The 16,805-nt window shown below is 47.1% G+C and overlaps 2 protein-coding genes across 2 annotated transcripts; one reads left to right on the top strand and one right to left on the bottom strand.

The window, feature by feature from the left end:
• Positions 1–5,643: 5,643 nt before the first annotated feature.
• LOC125539404 (vesicle-associated protein 1-3-like) lies at positions 5,644–9,840 on the top strand. Its single transcript, XM_048702846.1, has 8 exons — positions 5,644–6,111; positions 6,208–6,278; positions 6,374–6,455; positions 6,543–6,658; positions 6,750–6,917; positions 7,006–7,053; positions 7,287–7,367; positions 9,604–9,840. Exons 1-8 carry the CDS (start codon positions 6,063–6,065, stop codon positions 9,715–9,717), a joined length of 729 nt encoding a protein of 242 aa, XP_048558803.1. The 5' UTR covers positions 5,644–6,062; the 3' UTR covers positions 9,718–9,840.
• A 4,207-nt stretch (positions 9,841–14,047) lies between these two features.
• Positions 14,048–14,960, bottom strand: LOC125533858. The gene has a single exon (XM_048697188.1). It carries the CDS (start codon positions 14,946–14,948, stop codon positions 14,124–14,126), a length of 825 nt encoding a protein of 274 aa, XP_048553145.1. The 5' UTR covers positions 14,949–14,960; the 3' UTR covers positions 14,048–14,123.
• Positions 14,961–16,805: the final 1,845 nt, after the last annotated feature.

Here is a 16,805-nt window from a genome sequence, read left to right as displayed (position 1 = left end):
GCACCGCCAGCTTTCGCCGCTACGGCGGACTCAGCCGCTGCACCCACGGCTACAGCCACGGCAGCAGACTGCTGTGCTCCGATGGTTGCCTCTGGCTCGTCCGCCGCATCTTCACGCCCGCGCTTCATCGTCGGTCGAAGACAGGAGGAGGGAGGCGTAGGAAGGGAGGAGGGTGGTGAGGAAGGAGGAGAGGGTGGTGAGGTGGTGAGGAAGGAAGAGAGGGTGGGGAGAGGACGAGGGTTTTCTACCCGATTTGGGGAAGAAATGCACTGCTCCTGCCTCTTGGAGTTACCAAGATGCCGTGGGTGCCGATTTGACTTGACACACCCACCCGGCCGTCCCCATTCCACGTGGGGACGTGGCGGTCGTGCACGCGGTCGTGCACCTCCTGCGGTTTGCCATCAATTGCTATCGGTCTCACAAGTGGGTCCCCTTGTCATCCACACAACCGAGCCACCACATGTACCACATTTTTCTTTCTCCCCGTCTCGACCACTCCACATCTTTCTTTCTTCCCTTCTCGACCAACGCCGCCGCCGTCGCCGCCATCTCTCGACGACCCCTCTCTTCGCTGCCGGTGCGCGGCCACCGCCAACTTCGGCAAGTACGTGAGATCTCCCCTCTTCTTCCCTTCCCCAACCGCGTCTCCCTACGGAGGCGGATTTGAGTCGATTGGTTTGGACTGAAACTTAGTTTTTGGATTGGATCTTGATTTGGTTTCTATGGTTTGAGACCAAATCAATCAATTAGTTTGAGCCACCACTACCACCTACTACTGCTTCAAATCCAAGAGCCGCTGTTGCTGGCCGGAGCTCGTCGCCTCTCTCGAGCTTTGACGCCATGTCTGATCTAGATTCATGACGTGCCCTCGCGTATGGCTTTGTCCACGGTTTGAACCTTTGGATTCAATCCAAAAGTTGAAAATGGTTTGGACTGGGTTGGATGACGAGCATGTATAGTTCGGTTTGGTCTAGATTCTAAATGAAAATATTTGGATTGGTTTGGTTTTGATGTGTGCTGTGGATTGGACTGGTTTTAGTTTGGATGCCGAACTATTCCCAGGTTTAGATGAGACGGGCATTGCCATTGTCATTGGCATTGCTTTATTACGTAGATGATAGAAAATAGATTGATTGGCCATTGCCAGTATAGGTTATCACTATGATTTATTATATGTATGATCTTTGTATTGTACTATGTACAATTCAACTTAGAGTTCAACACGTTCTGTGTAGAATGGAGGAAGCACAATGTGGACGCTGCAACTCACGGTGCCGGACCAGCCTTTCTACTGCCACGCTGTTCGGCATCTACTTCCAGCCTTCTTTTGTTTTTGCAGCGGTAACAATTTATATGAACCTTCTGACAGTACATTCTTTTTGTTTTTTTGCTATTTCCACTAATGTATTGTGTCTGTTATTTGTTTTTATCTTACATAGATCGTACCATGCAATGAGATTGGCATTCGAGCTCGTCGCAGACACCGTGACCTTCGATGCTCTTGGGGGCCCATACACTATGCAGGTCGAGAAGGGGCGAAAGATAACCCAGATAGGAGGAGATGATTGGGATCGTTTCATCGCCCGCATGCGTCTTAGTGGGGGTGAATTGATCAGCTTCTCCTTCAGAAAAGATAGGCCCAGGATTTCTGTTATCTATCTAAATTTGATTCCGGATAGTGAGGATGAAGTTCATGACGAGGAAGATGGTGCTGATTCGGATGATGACGATTCTGATGATGATGAGAACCCACTTGTTGAATACCTGTATGCCCAAGGACTCAGACTGGGCGACGAGGAAATCGGCAACCTCTGGGACATGCTTCCGCTACATGAAGACTACCTAGGGAAGCCATTCATGACCCGCCTCACAAGGACGAATGTTAAACGGCATATCATGGTATGTTACTTAGTGTGGTAATTACATGATATACATGCTTAGTTAGTGTAGTAGTTCATATGATATGCATGTTGTAGTACTGTGATGAGAGGCCTAGTTTAGAATTCATTTAGTGAAGAATTTTATGACATGCATGTAGTGTAGTAATATGCGATGATATGCTTAGTGTACGCAGTAATCTAATGATATGCCTAATTACTGTAGTAATTTGATGCTTGGCGTATAGTGTACTGATGTGATGATATATATGCTCAGTGTTGAATCCAATGATATATGTGTCTTGAAGTGTATGCTTTGTTGATAATTGCACGTGACATGATCATATATCATGTCAACTGTTTTGCTATTCCACTAATGTATATGATCATGTCAACTGTTTTCAAAAATTACCTAAGAGGTTACTTGATAGCTGTGGCATCGACCCAGACGAAGAAGGCATGGCTGCTGGACTACGCCTTACCAGAATGGGCTCCATCACCAGTTGTGCCTATGCAGTGGACACGGACGGTCGCACTGTCTTGAGCAGGGCAGGGTGGAAGAAGTTCCTTCGTGCCAAGAATCTTCGGGTAGGATAGGCCATCCTACTCACTGTTGCGAACACCCGTCGCCATGACTTGAGGATGATGATCACCATCCACCTCATTTAGAACTGCGGTGGGCCATGTATCAATCTGAAATGAACTTGTTATGTTAGCTCTTGTTTGCGAGTACTTGTCGTGTATTACCGTACCTATATCTACTCATATCTAGGTACTGTTGCTTGTGATGGATTGCAACTATTATTAACTGGTACCTAATGCTCTACTAGCTATGATTATTCCACTATGTGATGTTTTATAGGCCGTAGTGTGACATGGTAACTGTTATATATGGTAGAGGCTTGTCTCTAAGACCTTGTACAATGCAAGGTGCTTAGGGATGTGCTTCCACTGTGTGATGTTTTGTACGTGCCAGGTTGTAGTATGAAATGCTAACTATTCTATATGGTAGTGGCTGGTCTCTAATTGGACCGACATGTTGAACTAGTATCAATGGTAGAGGCGTTTCGTTATGCGCCACATCCAACAGTTCACATAATTAATTATCCAAAGATTAAGATATGAAACCCTTGGTCATACATAGCAACATTTCGTTCCTAAAAATTAAGGTACTTCCACATTCAAACTAACTAATACTACAAATTCGAAGGAACTACTTAACACATTAACAGCACATAGGGAAGTAGCCCTGGTCCAATGGCTTGAGAAATGACGAACAAAAACTGAAAGAAGAAGGATCAGCCAGTAGCAGCACCATCAGCCTCCCAGCCTCACAACTTCAGCCAGCCTGGTGAACTCCAGGTTTTTTCCTGCAAAACACACATGTGATGTTGGAGGTAAGAAAATAAATATGCCAGGGGTCTTGTCATGGCATCTAATCGCACGGAATGCTAGTACAAATGATGGAGAACAAAACATCCAACATGAGAAAATTCATAGGAGTTCTAGATCCATGGATACCATCAAGAAAAAATGCTCAGTTTTAATTCAGACACAAGACTAGGTGAAAACATGCATATTTCATATCAGCAACATTGATATGGCATCTTTGCAAGCTTGGGTCAGTGACTTGTCTTGTGTTTCATGGCATGACAATAATTTTAATAATAAATAGACATGAAATTGACCCAAACTCATGTACAAAGTTAGGCCATATGATGCATGGATTAATTCACACATAAATGACAAAATGCCAACTTTGTATAGAATTTGCAGTACTGAAATATTTCAGTGTGTACCGGTGTGTACTGAAACTGCAGTAGTGAAATAATTCAGTGTGCATCGGTGTGTACTGAAATTGTAGTAACGAAATATTTCAGTGCCTACCGGTGTGTACCGAAATATTTCAGTGTCTACCACTACAACATTACAAATTTTGCCTAGGGCAGTACCGAAATATTTCAATGCCTACCGGTGTGTACCGAAATATTTCAGTGTCCACCACTACAACATTACAAATTTTGCCTAGGGCAGTTCCGAAATATTTCAGTGCCTACCGGTGTGTACCGAAATATTTCAGTGTCTACCACTACAACATTACTAATTTTTCCTAGGGTTCACATACATCATAATCCATCCTCCAAATCCATGTACTCAAATGTTCATGCAATTCATTGAGATTAAAATGCCATCTAGCATTCCCTCTCTGAACTATTATGATCAGTATCACCACGATGTAAGTACGAGCAGTAGAAAGATGAGGAGTGGGGAAGCTTACTCTAAACATAGCTACCGCCGCCATTCAGACGAGGAGAGCGGCGAGGGAAGCGTGGAGAACGGCGGGGAAGCGAGGTCGCGACCATTGTCCTCCTCATCTTGCGCTTCGAAGTCTCCGGTGACTCGGTTGGAGGCTGCACAATCTGCAACGGCACCTCGTGCACGGTGGGTTCCTGATCCAGTGGATGCTCTACCCTGGATCTGAACGCCCACCACCTCCGCCTGGTCCACTCGCTGGACGAATTGGCCTGCTCCATCGCCCAGAGGAGGATCTCGATCTTCTGAATCGGTTGCACGGGCTGGGGGAAAAGCTTTGCCCTCTCCTTCTTCGTCAAATTCTTGAGAGTGACCATTGCCGTCCAGCTCATCTGCCTTGTGTTATCAAATCAAGAACGGATCTCCCTCAACCTGGCCAACTTGACTTGGTCGCCGCCGGCGATCTGCACGAAGTCGGTGTTCTCGCCGCCAGCCATCAGCTTGATCTGCCGTGGAAGAGGGGGTGGGGGTGGGTGGGGGGGTTGCCTGAGTGGAGCGAAGTTGCAGCGGCAAGAAGGAGGAGATGACTGCGGTGGACAGGGAGGAGAGGGAGGAGATGGCCGCCGATGAGTAATTGTGGAATGTGTAGCACCATGGCGGCGGTTATTCATTCGACGAGAGGGGCGGCACGTGCAAATTTTCCTAGGACTAAACTGCCCCTAGATTAAAACGCGTCCCCACCTTGTCACGAGTACCGGCCCCACTCGTTTTAGTACTTTCGCGTACTTTCATCGGAATACTACCCAGTACTTCGTATTTGTCTGCCGTTAGATCGAACGGTTCTAAAAAAGCCCAACCACTCTAAAACTTGTATAATCTATTACACCTGGATTGGTGGACACTGGACAGTGACTATGCAAAGCCTGAATGAAAGCTAAAGAAGAAAAGTAGCAGACGTGCGGTGAATGTTATGGCTGTGTTATCTTTTAGAAAATGGTATGGGTGTGCCGTAAAGCGCGAGCGTGAAACTCCATCGCGGTCAGCCTGGTACGCTACTCTCGTCCAGTTTTGGCCACTCTGAAAATATTCGAGTTCGTGGTAGTGCTGAAGCTGATGTCTCACCGATACGATAATTGATTTGGCAACCACTGCTACCTGGCCCTGACCCACCCCCCGGCGGCCCTTAATCAAGATGAGAAGCCTAGTCACCCGCCCCATCATCTTGCAGCAGACAACCCAATCCATTAGCTACTTACCCAGGACCAACCAGCAGCACCAATCACTACATAGATATATGTCTTCTCTTTCGAGAGTGCCGTTTTACAGTGACACAGGCGGTGCCATTCCATTTCCACCAGTAATGAGTTACCACTTTCAGTCATGTTCACATAATTCAGTTGTGTGGTAACGCATCACATCCCACAATCATCAAACAAACAAACAAACAAAAAAGATGTCAGGTCCCATTGTCCCAAAGTCGAGCTAGAAAGGGGGGAAATCCCGACGAGGCACAGTCAGAGCAGAGCTTAGCCTAACGTGGACGCCGCATCCTACCAATGCGATCGCGAGACCACACCCCACGGCGCCGGCGGCTCTGCCTCTGCAGTGTGCGCTGCAAGTGCAACCCAATCCACCACCCAGGACCCAAGAGCGGCTAAAGACGAGGCCAAACCCACCACTATTCTTGCGGATATCATATTCCTCTGCGTCCCGAGCTGCTCCCCGCGGCTCCAGATCATCATCATCATCATTGCGATTTATTCCCGCACTTTGCTTCCGGAGGCAGGCACCGCCGCCGACCCAACCACCTCTCGCGCCGTCCAGTTCACTGCACTGGTTTGCTTCTTGAGAAGCAGGAGCACTTCTAGGGGCAAGGCAACGATCGAATCTCTTCGCTGTTCGTGGTTCTGGCAGAGCTCTCTGATCGGAGCCATGAGCAGCACTCTGCTTCGGGTCTGCCCCTCCGAGCTCAAGATCCCCTGTAAGTGCCCTCAGGAACCACCCCTACTCCTGCCTAATTCAGCGGCGCCGACTGATTTTCTTCTTCTTGCTTGTTCTCCGCGGCCCGATCGAGAAGACGAGGTCAAGAGGCAGCGATCGTGCTGCATGCAGCTCATCAACAAGACCGACAAGTACGTGGCGTTCAAGGTGAATAACTGAATACCCATCCTCTGCTACTCTGTCTGCGGTGCCATTGGGTGGGAGGGTGACGGATTGACATGGTTCCGAATTCCAATCCGCAGGTGAAGACGACGAACCCGAGGAAGTACTCGGTGCGCCACACCTGCGGCATTCTGCTGCCCCGGAGCTCCTGCAGCGTCACAGGTGCGGCCTGCTTAACCGATTCATCGGCTTGTCTGCCTGACTGACGCCCACCGTATCATCGTTGCTGAAGCGCTGGGATCGGTTTAGTTACGATGCAGGCTCCCAGGGACATGCAGCTGGATCACCATTGCAAGGACAAGTTCCTCGTGCAGAGCGCCGTGGCCCGGGACGGAGCCACCATGAGAGATCTTGTCCCTGAACTGGTAGGTTCATTGTGGTTCCATCTCCTGCTGGCTGATGGATGCCTCTGTTTATACGGTACATTTCTCAGGCGTAATGCGACGGTTTGTGCAGTTCACCAGGGCGCCGGGTAGGTTGATTGAGGAGTTCAAGCTGCGGGTGGTTTACATTGCTGCTAATCCTCCCTCGCCGGTGCCCGAGGAGGCAGAGGAGGAGGACGCATCCCCTCGGTCAGAGGTGACGATGGGCTATGAGGCGAAAGTTTCGTCAGCGTTTGATGCCGTGAGTGATAGCATCACTGTTCTTTTTGTGCTGCATCAAGAACAATATCATGCCTTTTCTTGTGACCATGTGTTCATTTGCTTCTCAGGCATCTAGATGCGTAGATAATTCTGGAGCTAAACTTTCATGTACCAAGGTAATTCATTTCCCAGTCAGTCAAAACACACTGCACACTGACAAATATCTGAACACATATCAAAACTCATGCAGTTCTACATATATCTGAACTCATGGCCAAAAATATCTGAACACATAGATCGAATTCATTTAATACTGTTCATTGAGTTAGTACTCAGAATCATTTTATGGATAACTAAAAAATATATCCATTGTATTATTTTGAGCTATTTCTATTGCATATTTTTTTAGGGTGCCTCTGTGGTATCGATGCTTGTTGGAGAAAAAGTATATACAAGAGAAGAAAATCAGAAAAAACATCAGCAAGATATGGTAAGACCCCATTCAGATTCCTTTTCCTACTCCTTAGATGGTGTTCAATTATGGTAATTCAAATACATACTAATCTCAGTGTAACATCCAACATCATTTTCTTAAATCATGTTACTTCTCCTTATATTCATAGTAGCACCGGCGGAGCTACTTACAGGCAAAACCGTGCCGTGGCCCGCCCAACAATTCACCAAAATACATATATATACGTATGACCATTTCCCAGCACACATGGTGGTAGGCCATGCTCCATAGCCCAAACGCCAGAGTCCAATTACCACCAATAGAGCAGCACGACTGACACATCTGTCCCCTTGCTCTGTCTACGCCTCGTCTAGTAGAGAAGTAGTACTACGACTGGTGTACTCCACTAGGGAACGGCGCCGGCCGACAGGGAGGTACAGTAGCTGGGGCAACTACAGCTAGTAGGAGCTGAGCTAGAGTCAACTCTGCCTAGTGGCGACCCATCCCGGCACCCCCCGTCTGATGTGGCTGCACTAGCGGCGACGGCGAGCCGGCCACAGGCGACCCGGCAGGTTAAAATTTCAAAAAAAGTAATGCTCTTGGTTAGCTTGGCCCGCCCAGTTTTTTGTTTGTAGCTCGGTCACTACATAGTAGTAGTATGCATGCAAATCCGGTACCATGATGGTTCCAAAATAAAAATGAAGGTAATAAATGTTAATGTTGGAATGAATATGATTTGCTCCTTAAAATATAGACAAACTCTGAAATTATGATAGAAAATTATGTGAATGCCTCAATGCAAGGAAAATATTATCATGACATAAAACATAAAAATTTATTTTGACCTCTCAACTATTAGTCATGTTTTTCTTTTGGCCCATGAAGTTTAAAACCAAATAAATTTGGCAGTTAGCTCCTAATATTGAACAAATTGTGTGCCTGGTCTCACCTGAAGCACTATGGCCAATGCGTGGACATGGTCCAGCAACCATGCGAAGCCACCATGTCCACACTGGAGTTTTTAATGGATTTTCAATAAATAATTAAAAGGAATAATTTGCTAGTGGTGGGTAGGGGCATGTTGAGATAAATATGATAGTGGGGATGACTCTCTTAGGTATGTAGGATTAAATAAAAAATCTAGGAATTTAACAAAAAGCTATAAATCCATACATATTCAAAGGAACCAGATAATTCGTGAAAAATGTTTATTCGGTATATATTGCCACAATTCCCATTTTTATTCATAATTCTTTCCTGACTTATCTCAATGTTTTAGTATCTCCGGAGTAATACTTGAGTTTCTTCTTATTATTATTTTTGTATTTTACAAAATCCTTTTGTTTTTGGAATGCACCCACTTTTTTTACATATTTTAATACAAATATAGTTTCTAATATAATTTTCTTCCCCTTTTCACATGTTTTATACTCTCTCCATCCCGATTTGTAAGCCGGGCACAAATTTTTAGATCTTCAACTTGACTAGCAAATCACCTGTAACATGCCATACAAACATATATGTTAGAAAGTTCATTCGACGGAGAATCAAAAGATATATTTTTTGCGGCCAATAACATATTTTGATACTCAAATTGAAGACCTAAAAACCGTGCCCAACTTACAACCCGGATAGAGGTAGTAACAATATATATTTTTTTTGTGCTGATTGGGCACCGTTCCGTACGAAATCACCTTCATGCCATTCTGACTGAGTTCAGTGACCATATATGTTAGGTATTGAAAGATAAGTACCAGACTTAACCAATTGTTGTTTTTTTTAATACAACTTAACCAATTGTTGAGAGATAATGAACTCTATCAATAGTTTTTTTACGGATAAAAATAAAGATGAAGCACTGACTTCACTTTTCCCAGTAGTGACAATCCAGTAAGACTTTCAAAATTATACACCTTTGATGGATGAGGTAAGCACCAGCATTTGGTGATAACTCCCTCAAGAAAAAAGAGATAAGGATTAAGGAGCAAACTAGTACTCCCTCCGTCCGGAAATACTTGTCATCAAAATGAATAAAAGAAAATGTATCTAGATGTATTTTAGTTCTAGATACATCTCTTTTATTCATTTTGATGACAAGTATTTTTGGACGGAAGGAGTAATATTTTAATGAGGTTCTCTGTGAAGCCAATTAACATGTGGGGCACCTTTGTCCATTGAAATATATAATGTTACGATTTCTAAATGATTGCCTATGCAGGTATGTTTTATTTACTGTCAGATATCTGAACATTTCATCCTGGCCTTATTTCAGGGACTGCTTAGGGAAGCAGGATCACCTCAACAGGGTTTCTCCGTAATGTTTGTGCTGTTAGTCTTCATGTCATCTGTCTTCATCGGACACTTGATGAAGCATATAAATGTTTAGTGATGTAAGTACTGCAACACAGGCGCTAGAACTAGAAACGGATCCAATTGTTGCCAATTTTAGATAGGAGGAACATGCATCAAGTTCATGTATATATGGTTCATCAGTTGCAGAGTTGCGTCATATCGATTCGATTTTGTAGGAGTTTCGGAATTACTTGTTGCTCAAAGGAATGTATCTAGTACAGAAATATATCTAGATACATTCATTTCAGCGACAACTAATTTCGGACATAGGTAGTACTTTTCTATGTGACACACAACGTCAAGATCCATGATCGACCTTGTCTATCAGGCCAACTTCAACGCACGACCCCAAATGGTCTTGCTACATTCGTTTGGGGGTAAACGGACAGAACATGCCGTCCAACCGCCTGGCAGTTCAACACATCTTCTCAAAATAGACTTACGCTCTGCTATATATTAATATAGCAACCACATGAAACAATTGCTGGGCCAACAACAAATCAAACCCAAAAGAAAAAAAAGAAACAAATGCCAACAATGGCAGTTGGACGAAACGTGGATGACCATCCACCGCTGTGCCCTCCGGGGTCATCCCACCACACTCATAGCACTCTGAAACGCCGCGTACCAAGCAACACCTTCAAGAAGGAGTGCGCGACGACAATGCTGTTGCACGGACATGTCCTAGGGACTTCCCCGGCACGCGGAGGGAAGAGGGGAATGGGAACATCTGACGCCCTTCAGGAAGGAATGGCGGCACCCGCGGGCATCACCGCATCAGTGTTAGACAAGCCGACAAGGGTTTCTCCCAACCCCAGAACACCACTACCCAGCCGCTCCGAAGCCTTCCATCCAGCTTGCCACCCACCAGCATGCGCCACCACGGTCTTGATGCCACCCTCATCGTCTCATTGTGGTCACCATCGCGAGGCCTGGATGACGGAAAATGGAAGCGCAAGGAAACGGGGCGGCAGCAGCAAGGCTGCGCGAGAGGGAACTACCTTCATCGTCGCCTCAGGGGAGGTCACTGCCTCCAGCGCCATCACGGTAGCCGGCTGAACGAGGCAACAAGGGCACACCAGGCCTCCCGGGCCCGCAAAGCCACTGTCGCCACGCTTGATACGACCCGTTGTAATATAAATACCAAGGTCGTTGATGTTTCTGCTGAAGCCTGTGTTCTCCGGAAAAACATTGCAGATACAATGGAGCACCTTCGGCCAAGTTCTACGGCCGTACACACTGATGTGTTGGAGAGCATGTGCATATGCAAAAAGGAGAGACATACTAAATTTGAGATGCCATCTGCTTATGGATTAGACGTGCATGCTTCAAGAGGAAATCTAGGAAAAAATACTTTAATTATTTTAGCAAGACACGTTCAGGAGGAGGCATTAAGGAGTCCACAACTCATCTTGAGTATTTCCTTAGGATTTGCTACGTGAAGATGAAAACAAGAAGATTATTGTTTCTTTTCCTGCCGGGCAAGGAAACTATCAACGTAAGGAGCCAGTTTATCTGGGAGTTATTTAGTTTGAAGGATGTTGGCTGGGGTCCACCAACAGAAGAATAAATCAAGCCGTCGCATGCATGCACGAGAGCTAAAGTAGTTTTACTTTCCTTAAATATACCAAGTCGGTTTAGATACGCCTAGGTGTTATGTTTACGTGAGGGCTTGCTTTCCAAGTTAGGTAGGGTGTGCGGCTGCAATATAAAGCCAATCGATTGTATTTTGTGAGGTTAGGTTATATTTTATGAAATAGAAACGATGTGTTTTTAGGGTAGACACCCGTATCAAGTTTTGAAGGGATCTTTAGAAAACCTCTATGTTGCAATTTCTCTTCGTGGAAATTGTTTTGTGCGTGAGTACCTTCGTCGAGATTGGTTTTCTCGTGCTGGGCCGCAAGGTTCAAACCCTCTACTTCGTGTACATCGCGTGCGCGGGCGAGAGGTTGCTGCTATTGGTGGTGGAGTGTCGTGAAAGGTCGGGCCACAACAACGGATCGGTCCGGTCTACATCAACGCTGCAGCAAGCCGGCGACGGCGCTGCCATCGCCCAGACTCCCTATACCCTACCTCCACCTCCAGGGGCTACGTCGTCGACAAAGAAGCCGCTGGCCCGCCTCGTCCTAGACGGGGCCCAAAGGGGCCAGATCTTGGCCGAGCGGGCGCCGCCATTCCGCGGCACCGCGCAGCCGATCACCCGCACAAGCGCCAAGTCACCCCGCCGCCGTGCCGGACCATCGCCGTCTGAGAGCACCGCCCAGATCTGCTCCACCTCGCGGAGGAGCCTCACCGGGAGGGGGAAAGCCCAGGGCCGAGCCCGGCGACGCACACCGGCGACCGGGGGGGGGGGGGGGGGGGGTAGGGGGGAGGGAGACGGTGGCGCAGCCGGTCGCCTGCGGGGGACGAGCCGGTCGTGAGAGAGGATATGCAGACTAACTAACTATGCTCCAATTCAACACATCTGGAAGCTACCGAAGATCAAATAAGAGAATCATACAGGACACATCATTTGAAGCACAGAATTCTCATATTACTATTATTTTTCCATCAGGTTTGCACAGACAGTTAGACAGAGGGGGATCCATCATGCCAGATCGGGGGGTAGCGTTGCTCGTTCGCTTGCGGCGCCGGCGGCGCGAATTGGTGGGGCTGCGCTCTCTTGATTTCCCCAAGGTCGTCGGGTAGATGGCGATCACGCGTCTCCTCACCTGATGCAAACAACAGAGTCGATTTCTGATTTCAAGGAAGCGTAGGCGATTTACTTTGTTTGTTTGGATCTGAAGAGAGGAAGTACCTGCAGCGACGTGGGCGCGGTGCTCGTGGACGATCCTTGCGGACTCCGGAGGCGAAGCGATGAGCGATGATAGCAGAACGAAACAGATGAAGATGTTGGCCATGGCCATGGGGAGAGTCTTCGTCATGATGATGGATTTGGTTCTTGCAGCTTCGATGTGCCTCCTTTTAAGGTGAAGTTCAGTGGGAAGAATATGAGGATAATTTGTAATGTGGTAGGAGTATTATAGATGTCCAATAATAAAAAGGACGCGCATAACGCGTGACCCTTCCCCCTAATGGCCGCGGCGCGGCGTAATGTGTGCACACAACGGCGCAAGGGTCTCTGCACGACCGTCACCGTCCATCCTGAAACGAACGATGTGACGTATAGTCATCCAATAAGGATGCGCATAGCACGTGGCCGTCCCCCCTAATTGCCGCAACGCGAAGTAAAGCATGCATGCAAAGGTTTATGTGTGACCATATAGGCGAAACGTCGTGTCACCCTCCTTGACCCCTGTCAAACGAGAGTGAGTGTAGCGCATCGATGGTGAGCCCCGCAAACAAATGGGAGGAGCCTGTATTAGCCCCGTAAAGCTCCGTGACTCTACCATTTTTGATCCGGACACCGCAATTGTTTCATACATGTACTTAGAGTTGCCCAATTTGTTGCTAATAAACTACCAACACACATGATGTCAAGTCGGCAAGAAAAATGACAAAGAAAAAATACATTAAAGTTGCCATGACAACACATCTTTAGCTAACATCTTCGGTTCCAAAACATTTTCAGCTGGCATGAGCAAACATCAAGTTTTGCCACTTGTGTGTCTTTTCGTATATAAAGAAAGGACACAAGTACTTCCCTCCTCCCCCCCCCCCCCCCCCCCCCCCCCCCCCCCTTTCCATTTTCATGGTGATTCATATACTACCACCAGAAAAAGCACTATATAATATTATGTGTAGTCTGTTTGGAAGTTGACAACACTACTTGAGTTTCTATTTTTATATATGTAGTCAGATGAAGGAGGCATCACAACTCAGAGTTCATCTCAATTCGACCCACCACACACCCCCTTAATCTTTAGCTTGCCCCACTAAAAGCGACCATGTAGGCGTACATCGCTTCATTTCTTATGGTCGTCAAGCGCCAGAGGGGACGAAATTCCGTGGAGAAAGTCGGTGATGCGAATGGCGATGAGCACAAGAAAGCAACATCAAACTCGGTGGAGCGAGCGAGCGAACGTTCGTAATAACAACACCTTCTATTTTGCTTCCTTCTGATCAAGTAAATTGATACTATTTCCTAATTCTGGATGGATGACCTTCTGATTTTGTACATGGGGACTAGTGCACTATACAATTTGAGGCTGATGCGATTTAGGTCAAATCAATCATATAATGAAATCTTGACAAAAAAGACTGGAAGCATGAAATGCATAACAGAAAGACAAATTCATAAAAACAATAAATAAAGTTCATTAAAGGACGTTAACTTGATGGTTCCAGAGAGACTGTGAAACCGAATATTTATTCAGAAACTTACAAATACACATTTGTACTGAATAAAGCAAGGATGAACAGATGACAACTTAACTTCAAACTTCACAACACTGACAACAGCGGAAGAACAAGGATAAAAACAAAGAGCCATCACGTAATCTACGTCGGAACAAGGGTGACGGACGGCCCCGCCACCGCGGCAAACTCTAACGCCAACCCGGCCGCGAGCGCGATCACCGCCACCACGCCAGCGGCGCCGCACAGAGCGGCGCGCCGTCTCCACCAGCGCCGCCGAGCGGCAGTACCTGTCGTGGGCGCCACCTCTATCGCCGCGGCCGCCTCCTTGTGTGCTTCCGCCGCGTCGCCGCTCCCGGGGCTGCACTTGGGGTCGGGCGCCACCTCCGGGCCCGTGAACTCGAAGCCGGAGCAGGAGTCGTTGCATGAGCAGCCGCCGGACGACCCGGAATCGGACTCGGACGCCGCCTGATCGGCTTCTTCTTCCTCGGTTGCCGCGGCGACGACACTCTGCGCCCACTGCTGGAACGCCCTCTCGAGGACGCCGAAGCGCTCCTCGGCCTCGACAAGGTGCCCCGGCCGCCCGCCGCTGTGGCTGTGGCTGTCCCGCTCGGCGGCGATGAGCGAGCGGAGGAAGTCGATCCTGGCCTGGATCTCCGGGAACAGTCTGGCGTCCACGTCGTAGCGCCGCGGCCGGGAGTTGAGCGCCTTGTCGAGGCAGTCGTCAAGTTCGACGAGCTTCCGCTCCACCACGGGGTTCGAGCGACGGCTCGCCGGCCGCGTCGCCGCCAGCGGCGTGTCCATGGGCAGGGCTTCTTCCGTTTCTGGCGCGGCAGTGGCGTTCTCCGTCGGTGGTGGCCGCACTGATGTGGGAACGGGCGGTTTTGTTGCGGTCTGAGCGGCCGCGTGTGAGGTTTGAGGGGTTGCGGCTCTTCGCCGGAACGTGCGCGCGCGCTTTGGCAACCGCATCGTCGGGAGCGCGCAAATTCGATCTGATTTCTGCGTGCCTCGTGAGGCGAGAGCGTGCGCATTTTTGATGTGGGAAGTGGGAGTAACCGCAATCTCAAGAACTCGCAGAGTGAAGGGAACGATGCATCGAATATTCTCGGCCCCGTGGGCTGATTTCGGCTTTTCCTTTTTCAGTTAATTATGGGCTGCTTTTGGAGGCCTCCTGCACAGGCGGGTTCGCCCGTAGAAATTGCCCCTATAGGCAAAATCACTAATTAAGGAGTACTCGTTGCAAAGAACACTCCACTTTCTCAGGTCACGACAAGTGGCGCACATGCAGCGTGTCATTTGTCGCAACCTGAAAGTTTTCCTTTTTTTCGTAGATCTGTTTATTCAAAACGTTTTATCTCTTAAACCGTGCGTCCAAATCTCGAACTGTTTTCATCATTGGATTCCTCGCGTCGAGATCATCAAAACTAGATCCCATGTTGATAGGTTCTGACGAATTTTTTTCATGAAAAAAACCGGGTGAAAAAACCGAACCGGGAGCACGGTTTTTTCCCTTTCCAAAAGAGGCACGCCCGTGCCTCTCGTAAAATCACAACCGTGCCTCTCGTGGAAGCAAAACCGCGACTCTCGTGTAAGGAAAAATACAACAGAAACCGTGTTTTTTCCGTTTCCGAGAGGCACGGCCGTGACTCTCGTGAAAGCACAACCGTACCTCTCGCGAAAGCAAAACCGTGACTCTCGCGAAAGAAAAAAAACAGAAAACATGTATTTTTTTCCCTTTCAGATAGGCACGGTCATGACTTTCGCGTAAGCACAACCATGCCTCTCGCGGAAGCAAAACTGTAACTCTCACGAACGAAAAAAAATAGAAAACGCGTTTTGTCCGAGAGGCACGGGCGTGACTCTCGCGAAAGCACAACCGTGCCTCTTGCGAAAGCAAAACCGTGACTCTCGTGAAAGAAAGAAAAAAACAAAAAAAATATTTTTTTGTTTCCGAGAGGCACGGCCGTGACTCTTGCTAAAGCACAACCGTGCCTCTCGCAGAAGAAAAACCATGACTTTCACGAAAGAGAAAAAAGAAAACATGTTTTTTCGCGATTTTTTTCAAAAAGCTAAGAAAGACCGGGGGAAAACCAAAACGTCAAAAAACCCCCAAAAAAACCGTTTAAAAAGCCGAAAACGCGTGCGGAAAAATAAAAAAACAAAATCCGAAAGAAGCGTCCAGAGGGCGACACGTGGCGAATGGCTGAGAGCGCGCCAAGTGGCGCTGATTGTTGCGAGGCTCCCGAAGGAGCACTCATTAACTAGTTGCTCCCCCTATAGGTGACGACCAGCGGGCCAGTTCATTACTGCGGTTTGTCGTAGGTTCGCACTGCCCCGTTTTTCATCAGATATTTTTTGTTTTCTTTTGTTTTTTCCTTTGGTTTTATTTGTTTTTCACCTGATTTCTCCTTTTTTTCTCTTCATTTTACTTTGTTTTTCTTTGTTTTCACATTGTTTTTTTGGTTTTTTTCTCTCTTTGTTTCACTTCGGTTTTCTTTGTTTCTTTTCTAGATTTCTTTAGTTTTTTGCTTTTTGTTTTGTTTCTTTGTCGGTTTTCAATTTTTCATCGATTTTCAATTATTTCAATCCATATCTGCTTTTTTCTCAGTACACAACATACATTTTAGAGCACATATGAAGTGCTTTTCTGACACATGTTGGACATTTTTTAAATACATGATGTACAATCTTTAAAAATGCATATTTGGAATACACGGTGACATCCCGAAATACACGTCGCCCATTTGTTTAATGCCAATAAACATTTAAGCATGAATAATTTTCTTACATTGTATAAACAATTTCATAGACATTTTTTGGAAATGC

Source organism: Triticum urartu, chromosome 2, assembly GCF_003073215.2.
Source record: "Triticum urartu cultivar G1812 chromosome 2, Tu2.1, whole genome shotgun sequence".
In the NCBI taxonomy this organism is placed as follows: domain Eukaryota; kingdom Viridiplantae; phylum Streptophyta; class Magnoliopsida; order Poales; family Poaceae; genus Triticum; species Triticum urartu.
Note: the sequence above shows the minus strand (reverse complement) of the source record. Positions and strands in the feature narration are given on the sequence as shown.

What these genes read in the sequence shown, in the direction of transcription:
- LOC125539404 (XM_048702846.1), top strand. Translation starts at nt 6,063, where the DNA reads ATGAGCAGCACTCTGCTTCGGGTCTGCCCCTCCGAGCTCAAGATCCCC. An exon ending in ACAAGTACGTGGCGTTCAAG is followed by an intron (nt 6,279 to 6,373) that starts GTGAATAACTGA and finishes TCCAATCCGCAG; the next exon opens with GTGAAGACGACGAACCCGAG. An exon ending in GAGCTCCTGCAGCGTCACAG is followed by an intron (nt 6,456 to 6,542) that starts GTGCGGCCTGCT and finishes GGATCGGTTTAG; the next exon opens with TTACGATGCAGGCTCCCAGG.
- LOC125533858 (XM_048697188.1), bottom strand. Translation starts at nt 14,948, where the DNA reads ATGCGGTTGCCAAAGCGCGCGCGCACGTTCCGGCGAAGAGCCGCAACC.